Source organism: Diadema antillarum, unplaced genomic scaffold, assembly GCF_040938485.1.
Source record: "Diadema antillarum isolate AM-2024a unplaced genomic scaffold, OU_Dant_1.0 seq00000565_RagTag, whole genome shotgun sequence".
Classification (NCBI taxonomy): Eukaryota; Metazoa; Echinodermata; class Echinoidea; order Diadematoida; family Diadematidae; genus Diadema; species Diadema antillarum.
The window spans coordinates 2,143,990-2,156,454 of NW_027271504.1; the positions used below are offsets into that span (position 1 = coordinate 2,143,990).

Genomic DNA, 12,465 nt, shown 5'->3' on the forward strand with positions numbered 1-12,465 from the left:
ATGTGCCTTTTTTTTTGGGGGGGGGGGGCAATTTATGCAAATGAGCTGCTTCAACCTTTGTTAACTGACAGCAAGAAAAAAAAAATCTACCTTTGAAATATGAAGGCCCTCAAATACATGTACAGGTAATATGGGAAACTCACTTGGCACACCAAATTAATTTCAAATCCATTTAATTCCTCAAGGTTACCATTATAGAAGAAAATTAGTTATATTATATGAGAATTAAGGTAAACAATTTTCAGAAGTATGTCATCACTGGTTTTTGTAAACTTATGCAGGAATATATAAATGTGCATTATACATAATCAAAAGAAATAAATATTATCTAATAATTTCTGTATCATAAAACAACCAAATCTCAATTTTTTCTTGAAATAAATACACAGCATTAAGTACACGATCAAGTAAAACAATAGAATTTATGCCTATTACAAATTGCTAACAAACTCATATATGATCATTTGTAGGACCCTTGTCACATACCAGTGATGCAGCAGAAGATAAATCATTTAAAAAATTAGCACATGACAAAAGTCTATTGTATATCTAAACACAAAAGCAATACTAATAGACAAAACTGGATGAGATTGAGGGTAAAAAAGCTGTGTCAAAACACTACTCTTTTAAACAGTTAAAGGTACTTCAAGTAATTTTGAGATTCTTGAGGAAACAAAGTGAGTCTTGAGCAAATCATTGAAGACTGAATTAGATAACACATCACAGCATTAATTCATTTTTTAAATCTAACCAACCACAAGCAAAAATCAGGCACAAGCAAAGGTATTTAGCAGCTTAGAATTGTCTCTTTTTTTCCTACTCTCCTTCTTTCATCGCATATCAAACAATCACAACTGTATTTCACGCATTGATACAAACATCATAACATAAAATATCATTCATCCATGTGTTACCTTGCAGTCAAAAGTGAATGAAACAAGGATTTTAGACCTTGAACTTGAGCTAACGGAGGTGGTGACTTTTGTGAGCTTGTAAAGGTGCAGAAATACGTAGATAAAACCTGTCATCACACTAGGTAACTAATCATCCCTTTTAAACATTTGACTGGAAGTGTTTCATTTGGATCATGAGAACAATTTGCACTTTATGGATTTTACGTTGTTGTCTACAGCCGTCAAGGTCAGTGTGATATGCCACTATAAAGGAAAGAGTGTTACTCCATCCACATCTCATTCCACTTTAATATCAATCGCTCATAGAAGACATCCTACACTGTTAAACTTCTGTTTAAGACAAACACATTTACCACTATGCATACAGACCTCACACTCGAAGACAAAGGGATTAAAAAGGTAGATGAGCTTAGCTACTGGTGCTGGCAGATTAACTTATCTACTACTACATCAAAAATCAGTCACTCAAAAATAGTACTAAGCCCACAAATAAAAACACACACACAAAGAAAAACACAATAGCTGAACAAGTCTGAACATTTCAGTGACACATTCTCATATATAAATACTCTTTAGTCTTGTGTCAGGTCAAAAGGTAAAATTAATTGCTGATGGGCCGTACATTTCCTATCATTTCTGCATGCAAAAAATATATGTCTCAGCATATTTCAAGAGATAAGGATGCTTGATATTTAGTTCCAAAGCAGAAGGTCTATATTAACAAACCCAAGATGCATATCACAAGAATATGATTTTGCATTCCTTCACTGCATAGTGCCACTACAAACTTGCTTTTGCGATGCTGTTCCCCATTTCGATGGTGTCAAAGGCAAAATTCACCAGTCAATTCATTAAATTGCTTCATGCAAACAAGTTTCATCTCATACAAATTGTACCATTTTCAAAAGGGAAATTTTTTCAAAGGTCAAAAATAGAATGCTCTTTTGCATGTGGGAGCTATCCCTCCCTACAAAAGCTGTACATAAAGAAAAGGGTTAACAATTCATATATGGCATTCAACTTCAACGACCACTCATTTGTGCTCATTTTAATCAAAACAATGAGAGGGCGTAAGTACTCACTCCACACAACAGCAGACCACAACGAAAATTCATACCATAAGTTGTGCCATGCTGAAAGTATTTCGAAATATTTCTTTTTCTTCTGCTTATTTGTTAGTACTGATATCATATACCTCTTTGCAACATTTGTGTTAGTGTCATATCTAAAAATCACATTCTCTCTCTCTTTCTGTCTCTTTTCTCTTTTCTCTGTCACTTGTCAACTATATTCTTCTCTACTAAGACAAGGATTATGTACACTTAAGTCATCATTTTCTCTGCACACATACACATTACGTCATATATCTGTCTTAACGTTAATTGGTCAGTTCAGCAAATGGGGTCTCTACAACCCCATGGTTAGCAACAGACAAAGGGTGTATGCCATGTCTCTAAAACTCCTTGGTCAGTTCGGCAAGAGGACTTTGTGCTACAGAGAGAGAGAGCATCTTTCTAAATCTGTCTTTTGGTCAATACCATACAGTGAAGGAAGAGGAAAGGGGCATTTAGTTTAAGGAAAATGAAATAAATGCATAAATAAATGCTCAAAGTTGTCAGGGTTTACTTTTGGCAATGGTGATACTGTACCATCAGTTTGAATATAGTGAATAATTCTGCTGAAAATGCTTCTCTGATGAATTCCACCACTGCAAGGAGCATCTAGTCATAATCAGGCTCCCAGTGCACACACACACACACACACACTCTCCCTCTCTCTCTCTCTCTCACTGGATGGAAATCAGTGAACGGGCGCAAAATACCCCCTGGAGAGACTACAACACGCAAAGCACTGCATACCAGTATCATCATGCACTGTCACTCTACAAACATCATTTGGCATCGTTACAAGGTGTAGTTTCCATGCACAGGAAAGGCTGCATGACTGTGTTGTTTTCCATCCCTTGGAGGACTTTGAGCACCTTAAGAGTACAATGCATAGATACGACATACCGTCTCCTTGGCAAAAAAATAGATACGGGGCCATGATAAACGAGTGTACAGTCTCACTTGTAGAAATTGCATCAATGCACCTTATAAATCTAACACATCAATATCATCACCATCATTAATAACACCTATAATTGAATTCAGCAAACATGATGATTAAATTTCTATGGATGTACATGTATTGTCTAATCTAATATTGCAACATCAAAAGACAGAACCATTTTGCTTGCACACTGTAAGTCACCTAGAATGAAACTTTTCATCCCCAATCCCGCCAATACAACAAACAAAGGAAAAACAAAAGGCAATGCCCCTGCATGTGAAAGTACTGAACAACACAACTATACATCAATCTGTATGAAACTGGCTATTTTACTAGATGTGCATAGAGGCTGCAAAGAATATGTGATTGTGTCACCATTTTACTATACAGTGATAGGCGCATTACTGCAGCACTCACAGAATTTTTCTTCTACAAAATTCACAGCTTAATTAAGGTTCATACAGTATGACCTAAAAGTACCTCTCTTTGTATTGAGAGTTGCTATCAGCACATGATAGTTCAAGTTAAAAAATAAACAAACAAACAAACAAACAGTCAATAATATGGCAAGTTTTTGTTTCTGTTCACCACATAACAACAAACAGAGCCAATTCATATCCTTTACATATGTCCTAGCCATGTGATGCACATATTCCACATAATGCCTGAGCTAAGGTGTTGGTCGCACACAATGAAGATAACTGCACTGGTGGGAAGTGACTTGGCTGCCATCCACCGCACGACCCTGCTCCTCCAGTGTGGCCAGTGAAGTGCTCCCTGACTGCAGCGGATGGAATTCAAAACTGACAGAGCAGCTATTATGGTTTGCTAATAAATACTGGATTCCGTCCACTGAACGTAGCAGGCACAGGCAGTCTTATCCACTGAGAGGATCCTCCCTGCAGTTGATGGCATACAGTAGCTTCTCCTTCATAACGGACAGGCTGGAGTACTGAGGCAACTTGATCATGAACATACACGTCTCCACACGAATGAAGCGTTGGTCTGGAGAACCTGCAAAGATGCAGATTTTCAAAGGATAGAAAATTAGAACTTAATAGCATACACTGTATGTCAAAAGAGGAAATCATTGTACACAATAGCCTTATGGTAGTCAGCTAGTTTCTAGGACATTTTGTTTCACGATGCCAAGTTTAGTATACATGCAGTACTAAATGTGAGTGTGTACAGCTGTTGTTTACTTATAAACAGTGAACACATTTGACACTGTAAGGACCATGAAGGCAATGGTACTCTCTTATCATTATCTGGTGGTAGTTTTCCTGCTACCGTCACAGCTACTTACACAGCAGAGATCTGATCAGATATTTCACAGGATCACACTCTTATGACAGAATTTCAAAACAACAAACACCCTACTGAGCTACAGAACATGACCACACAGTGATATCAAGAAGCTTGAACTTTGAGCACTGCAGAGCAAATATTATGCATAAATAACTATATACAATTGTACCTAACTACATACTCAGGCAATACACAACAAAATAGGCAAAGTTTACAAACATTTGAAGACTCTATTCAACATTTCTACTTCAAGTCATCACCATCTTGTCTTGTAAGCACACACCTATATAATATTTTTTTTCTTTTAAAAATCCAGTGACAATGAGATGACACTGTAGCAGAGCATCAACAAGACTCACCACCGGGTCCATCTGGGGGTGCAATTTTCATGGGGTAGGGGGGCACGTGAGCGGCGTCATTGGTCCCCTGTCTGCAGGGACAGGTGCTGGGGATGCGCTCCTGGTTGCAGGCAAACTTGATGAAGCGGCTGAGCTCCTCCTGGGAGAAGCTCTCCATGGCCTGCCAGAAGAACTCGATGTGGGTGTCGGTCTCCACCAGCCCTACCTGGTACATGGTGTGGGCCTGCACCGGGTGGGAGACAGAGTGAGATGAAGTAGTATAAATATCATGTATGGAGGCATGAGGCCAATGAATAGGACAATGACACCAATACAAATGGTCCTTTCAAAAATAGAAACAAGTACACTAGGATTGAGGGAATTATGGTAAAAGCCATGAAGGAAATAATACTTTTAATGTAGAATGATACAGAAATGCTAACAGCACAAAATAGACCATTTGCTTTGAAGATACTCTGAATAACCCAAAGAGTTGGTACATAGCATACTCGTGTCTTGTAGAAAAAAGTTTGGACGTCCAAGATTTTTCAATTTTCACGAAGCATTTCACCATGATGTTCTGACTTTATCTGTTGTTTTTGAATGCTGAATATCCTGCATGTGTAACTACATCTTAAACTATGAAGTCAGTTATCTCAGAACTGTGTTTATGTGGTTGACCTCTTTCTAGCCAATTAAAGTTGAGCATCCTAAGATATCCAATAAATACATTTGACAGTTATATTCAACTGCACTCTATTACGGTGCTGCCCTGGAACCATACCTTGAGCAGGGCCAGGTCTACATGAGGTCTACCACACATCCTTAGCTCCATGTCGGATGGCATCATGATAGTCAGCAGGTGGTGTGGGACAAAGGACGCCAGACCACTGCGGACGGCCAGCATGCGCTCGGGACACGCCAGCTCACGCAGACGTAGGGCACGCACAGCCTCAACGTACTCCCTTCGGTTGTTCCAACTATTAACAAAACAAGATATCATGGGGGACTTAGAAGACATTCTCTTTTTTTTTTCAAATTTACCCTAGATATGATCACATGAAACCTACACAATGTTATTGCCTATGACTCTGTATGGTTTCAACATTCCTCTGAGTAATGTAATTATAATTTAATCAATATGATTATATCGCCTTTCATATATCACGTCAAAGTAATGTTTATATGGAGGTTAGAGTGAGATACTATCTGACAGAGCCCTTTACAAGACGCAATGTGCTCACTGCAACAGAAATATGAAATACAATTTTCTTTTAATATCTATATCCTTTTTTTTACAAAACTCCTTCAAACCCTTAAAGTCTGCTGATAAGAATTCTTGTCGGAGCATATTTTTGGAGAAAATAGGTCCCACTATGTCCCTCTTGACCCATCTGTATAAACTGATGACTGACAAAACTTGCAATACAGGGGTTAGTAATGACTGCTGGGTGCTCTTGCACTGAACACACTCCCCTGGATAAAAAAAGACTTTATTACCATCATCAAAATCATTATCATCATCATCATCACCATCATCATCATCACCATTATCAGCATTGTCACCATCACCATCATCATCTTCATTATTATCACTATTATCGTAATCACCACCATCATCATCATCATCATAATTGTCACCATCATCACCATCATCAATATCATCATCATTGTCATCATCATGGCTATCAATTTCATCTTCATCGTCATTATCGCCATCATCATCATCATCATCATCATCATCATCATCTTCACCACCACCATAATATCACCATCATTATCAATATCACCAGAAGATTAGTAGTAGAAGTGGCTCTCTTTAAGTACCTGACCAAGATCTCATGACCATTGGGACAGAGCTCCACTAGATCTCCGACCAGGCTGGGATACTCAAAGTGGAGTGCGACAGAGAGGGTAGACTGAGAAGATGATGCCGCCTCTGGGGTGGACATCGCATCGGGGTCGTGGTGGAAGTGTGCTACAGCCAGTTCGGTGCACAGGGCTTCAAACTCCTCCTCCGTCTGGGCCTTCAAGATAGAATGTGGAAATCATTACAGCAGAGAGATTGTAACATTACTCAACATACACTCATTTTCTCAAATTGTCTATTTTTTTTAAAACAAATAACTCAAACCACTATCCTTGTGTCCTCATTCACACAGACCAAACAAACATGCACAGCAGGAACTGTTGCTGTTGTTGTTGTCGTTGCTCTTTTATTGATCACTGTCTAGAATTCAGCAAAGAATGGTGTACTAAAACAGATCTCTTTTACACACTCCAGCATGCCACAGTACACATAGGAATATGACAGTACAAGTGAATAACCTTCTCACTATTCACTGATCATTGAAGTGTACCTTTACTCCATGTTCTGTAGATATTAATGCATAGAGTGCAATTACCGAATCATAACAGTGAAAGTTTCAATAGAATCAGAGAGAGAGAGAGAGAGTGCTCCAGAATTTCAGAGTTTCATGTGAAACTAGTCATAATTATACATGTATACATAAAGTCTAAGAGTGAAGTGTGAAGGCAAGGGGGGGGGGGGGGCTGGACAGGCAACCAAAGACCCCCCCCCCCCCCCCCTTCCCCCCAAGATCAAGTTCTCTTCCTACCTGTTCCATCCTGGTCAGAAACTTGTGGGTGATGAAGTCAGCCTCAGCCAGGTCCTGGTCTAGGTCCAGTGGTTCCTGTACCAGGCACTTCCAGAAGCTGGGCACCAGGTCCAGTGACAGGGGGATGTCTGCTCTCATAGCAATTCCAAGAAGCTGAGTAGGAGGACACATAGGGAAATAACTTATCATTACGTTTTAGGGTTTGGTGGAGGGGTATTCCACCTCTTTGTATGTAGGTAATTAAGAATGACCACTGGATTGAGAAGCGTACATGCTTTGTGTAGATTGTGTATAAATACAGAACTACATGGGTATACTGTTTCCTTTTCTTTTTCTAGTCTAACTGCATTACCAGGCTATTCAGCAGAAACAGCAAGTGAAAAACTATGACACATTAAAGGTCTCATCATACTGTCTCCTACCCCAGAAATCAGAACTATCGACCAACTGCAAACTTCCAAACATTATTGATTCATTATTTAGCACCTCCACTCATATGTAATTCATAAAAATGCATGGTATGGGCAGTATTTTTTCATAGCTTTATCTGCAGTCGTAATCAAGCATGTGGTGTTGAACATGCAGACTTAAATGGAGTTATTTCTCAACACTTTTCAACAATGTATGATCACTTCCCAGCCGTCCAATAACGACAAGCTGTTAAGAAGAAATGTTCTTCCCTGACTTCAAAATTTGATTTCCAACTCACCTGCCCAAAGAATATGAGCATTCTCTCCTCAGGGTATGTCATTGCGTCCGGCCGCAGCATGAAGCGCCCTCCTGCCCCGCCTCCTGCACTGCTCAGACACGGCATGAGGAGGCGGAGCTTGTCGCCATGGAGTTCTTTGGTCACCTCCCCGAGGAAGTGGCGAAATGAACCACCTGGTTGGAACAATACACATGAGTTATCAAATCTGGAATTTGAAATTTGGAATCAAAGTTTGGAATCATCATAATACATTAGGCCTACATCAAGTCACAAATCACAGCAAGTACCCTTCAATGCAAGCACAGTATCAGGTGGCAGAAACACACGAGAGGGAGGCCACAGTTGTGCATGCTACCCATCACATTTCCCTGACCATGTTCAAAAACACAGTGCATGAATCATGAAGTAAGAATACAGGACTTCAATATGAACCCCCACAGCCTACAGAGTCTGCTCTCTATTTCCAATATTAATCCAATAAACTGTTTGGTATTATGATGTAAAACAGATGCAGGGACATCCAAAGTATCTTCAGAGTAATAAACCACATTTAGCATCTTTTCTCACATGCCATCATTTCATTCAATTAAACTTACACCAAGTCAAATGAAAATATTGATAGTGGGTGCTAACACTTTACAGTTGATTTATAGCATAAAGTTGGGTCACTGCATACACTGTATATCCACTTTATATCATTTCACACAGTGATTTGCAATTTTCACTGAATAAGTCAGAACAGGACCAACAGCATCCTATAAACAGTCAACAAAGATAAGCATCAAAGGCCAAAGTCCTACACATTTCACATCCACTTTAGAAACCTGTAAGCCCACAGCTTCAAAGTTTGCCTGCCACTGTGGAAACCTGGAGGGGAGAGCCTGGGGACCCAAACCGTCCCACCGTCAGAAATTACAAAACAAGAATGCTGATAACAGGAATGCAGCAACACCTGTTCACAGTACTTGTTTGTTTGTTTGTTTGTTTGTTTTTTTCATATTAAATCAGGAAGATCTCTGGCTCACTTGTTCCGTGGACTTCCTCCCCAACCAGCTTGACGTTGAAGGCATAGGTTGGATCCCCACCACTGGCGATCTTGACACACAGCTGGGAGGAGTCAATACCGGCCAGGGCAGCGGCAGCCTGGCAGAAGACTGTGGAGTTGTCCTTGGTGGCTGCTGTGGAGTGATAGATAACACACAAGCTCTCAGTGGTGCTACAGTTGAAAGGTTAGATTGTCTATGAATCTTGTTCTGTGGTCTACCCAGTTAAAGAAATAAGAGAAACTCACTATTACAGATCTCCATTTGAAATGGAGAAAACAAGGAAAAAATTTAGTGGTTGAGATTGGTGACATGTGTTACTGCAATGGCATGGTTCAAGTTGACACTCACACCTTAGATTTGATTTTGAAAAAAGAAACAATTTCTGGAACTTTTTCCTATTTTTGTGGTCAAAAAGAATATAGGAACTTTTTGAAAAATTGACACTGAAGGTGATGAGTCCAGTTCCTTTGGCAAGATATTCCATGCTGATGATCCACAAAAACTACATCTGGTGCACTGTAATAACTATGGCATGACACTTACTACACTGATGTTTACTGAGGAGTGTTTCTATTGATGAAAATAATCAAAGACTTCTCGTCTGTTTGCACTCACTGCCTATGACCTGCAGGGGGTCCAGCGAGACCTCGGGAGCTGCTTGGTCCACGTTCCTCTGGGCCGTGGCGTCCAGCAGTGTGTTGAAGAAGCGCACTTTGGTGTCGTAGAACAGCCACGACCTGGTGCGGCTCAGCAGCGCCGCCGTACTCTCCTGCAGAGACTGGGCGGGGCGCAGGTCGACCAGCGGCAGGAAGTGGTGCTCTAAGTTGGAGTTGAGGGATTGGAGGAAGGCATAGCGCAGCCGGATGGTTGCCATGGGAACACCTGTCATAGAGACCAAGGGATGGCAAGAAAATATATACAGCTTGATCCAATGATTGGGCAGCATAATTTGATATTGTTTCTTAGCTTTTATGGTCATTTCATAGCAGGATTACACATTACCAAATACTGTAAAAGTGGATAATTTCGTGCTCGGCTGGGTAAGATGAGTTTGCGTGTTTTTGATTCCGCGGAATCATAACATTCACTACAGAAACATATGGCAAGCAAAACTATTCGCATGCTTTTATTTTTGCAATAGTTTCTGGTTGCGCAAAAATTTCCACTTTTACAGTAGTTAATATGGTCACATTCACCATTTCTTGGATGACTATAATTTTTCATCATGATGGAGTACACTGTATGTTGTTCGATCAAATGCTGCATAATAAATTTGAACAATCTAAAATTCAAAATGATAAGGCTCGTATATGAGGCGACAAATATTTTTTTGTGTGAGAAATGCTAGAGACATGCACACATTTAAGATCATTCAGCTCACATAAACTACTTTAAGAAAAGGGCATACAAATACCCTGTTCAAATAGCTCCATAACTCTTTTAATATGAATTCATGATGTGGGACTACCAAGATATACACATTATGATGACCCACTAAAACTCATGACACATGCAAGCAAAGAGGAAGATGTGAAAATAGGATCCTTATGAATAAAAAGAAGACACAAAAACGATGATATTGTAAAAGAGCTCAAATTGACAAGTAAAACTGATCTTCCTGCTCACCGGAGAGACAGCTGAACTGCGAGCGGGTCAGGTCTGCCTGTGAAAGGACTATCTCATGGGGGTGGAGTCTGGCGGGCGTGATGGCCAGTTTGAGGCACAGCTCATTGGTGTAGTGGACCAGGGCCTGGTCCTGTTGACTGGTCCAAGACTGCTGGGAGGCTACGGCCTTGTTTGGGTCTTCATGCCTGGTTCTGAGATCAGTCATGCAAAACAACTTTGTTCCATTATAGTTTCTTCACATTTCAGGTGAATCTTAGCACTTTCCTGTTCTTCTGTTACATAAATCTTGTATTTATAACACAATAGTGAACATGCACATGATTAGCAGGGCATAAATATCAATTTTGAAAATAGATGCTAACATCTTTCACATATCTTCATTCTAATGGAAAATATCAAAAAAGTCATGTTTAGTCAGTTCATACATTCACAAGCTTTTTATCTTTCACCACACTTCCTCCATGTAGACAAAGAGCCCTATACCATAATATAAAGTTAATGCAAGGCAAAGCATAAATGCATATTTAAGATGACATTCACATCTATGAAGAGGACAAAAGAAGAATCACTACAATGCTATTCATCCATTTTACAAGAATCTATTATGGACCACTGCTAATTTCAGTCTACAAAACTGTCCAAAATACAAATAAATGGATCATTCAAGGATGTGAGTTGTTAATACTGGAACACAGATGCCACTGAGCATTCAAATGAAGGAAACAATGTCAAAAACAAACCTTGCAAAGTGGAGATCAAAGCCAGCCCCTAAGAGCCCCCGCCACAGCATGCAGACATCCTCATTGGCCTTGTCCAGTCCCAGACGTAGTAATCCATGTAGGCTGAGGCCCTTCTTGATCTCTCCTCCCTTGATACCAGTCTCTGCCAGCAGTGCCTTCTCCTTCATGCTCATGTCACGATGGCTGGTCTTCTTTTCGGCGCTCTTGGATTTCTTGTCTGCAGCTGATGACAGCCTGAAGAGGAACAAATCCACAATCACACTTTTCATTGATAAAAATCACAAACGTGTAACATTCTAAAATGCTCAGCACAACAGAAAACACTCATCACTTTTAACAAGTATTTAGTATCATCATGATGCAAAATATAATGTGGACTGGGAAGCCAGGCTAATGGGGCAACCAGTACTAAACAAAGCATCAGGGTGAAAAAAAAGGCTTTGGAGTGTAAAGTTCTCCTGAAGTTATTGGACCACTGCATCTTATGTCAAGCAGATAAACTTTATTTTCTGGAACTCTCGTAACTGACTTTGACCATTACATGGTCACCTCTATGCATGAAAGGTTGAGAGCCTTCACAGTACTTTTGCATAATTGCACTCCTACGTCACTGCGTTCTGGAGATTTTTTTTGACCCACCGAAATGCACCATCGATGTCAGTCATATGCTGTAACAAAGTGCAAACTTCATGTTGGCTGCCCTTGTTGTTAGGAGCTGCACCTGAAGCATTTTTCTAGTTCTTGGTTTGTTTGTATCTTTATACAAAAACAGATGTCTCTAGTTGTGAATAAACTCCAAACAGTGGTATTTGTGAGTCTACAACCATTTCATCAAGTAAGAGCTCTTTTCATTCTCATGTGGGAAAATGGTTAACCAGTAGTCCTTGCACAAAGTAACTTTTCCAAAAGGGCTTGCTCAATCTCATTCTTTCAGTCAGTATGTCAGGTTCTTCTTGTTCTTCTTTCTTCAGTACTCACTTGACCTTGCCTGAGGACAGCTCTGATGAGTATCTCTCTTTGGTCATTGTCTTGCTTGGCCGCCTGCCAGAGCCCTTGCCGTGCTCCTTGCCTGGTTTTGTCGCTTTAAATAGAAACAGAAGAAAAATAATGAACA

The 12,465-nt window shown here is 40.0% G+C and overlaps 1 protein-coding gene across 1 annotated transcript in view; it reads right to left on the minus strand.

Annotated features, from left to right (window-relative positions):
- Window positions 1–917: 917 nt before the first annotated feature.
- LOC139735184 (probable E3 ubiquitin-protein ligase HECTD4) overlaps window positions 918–12,465 on the minus strand; it is a 108,295-nt gene continuing 96,747 nt past the window's right edge. Inside the window, exons 52-62 of the mRNA XM_071645944.1 lie at window positions 12,330–12,432; window positions 11,352–11,585; window positions 10,612–10,802; window positions 9,601–9,867; window positions 8,965–9,117; window positions 7,940–8,112; window positions 7,231–7,383; window positions 6,440–6,639; window positions 5,397–5,592; window positions 4,634–4,856; window positions 918–3,980 (exon numbers count right to left, since the gene is read on the minus strand). Coding sequence (XP_071502045.1) covers window positions 3,844–3,980; window positions 4,634–4,856; window positions 5,397–5,592; window positions 6,440–6,639; window positions 7,231–7,383; window positions 7,940–8,112; window positions 8,965–9,117; window positions 9,601–9,867; window positions 10,612–10,802; window positions 11,352–11,585; window positions 12,330–12,432 — 2,030 coding nt within the window. The 3' untranslated portion in view covers window positions 918–3,843. The remainder of the gene's footprint in view (window positions 3,981–4,633; window positions 4,857–5,396; window positions 5,593–6,439; window positions 6,640–7,230; window positions 7,384–7,939; window positions 8,113–8,964; window positions 9,118–9,600; window positions 9,868–10,611; window positions 10,803–11,351; window positions 11,586–12,329; window positions 12,433–12,465) is intronic.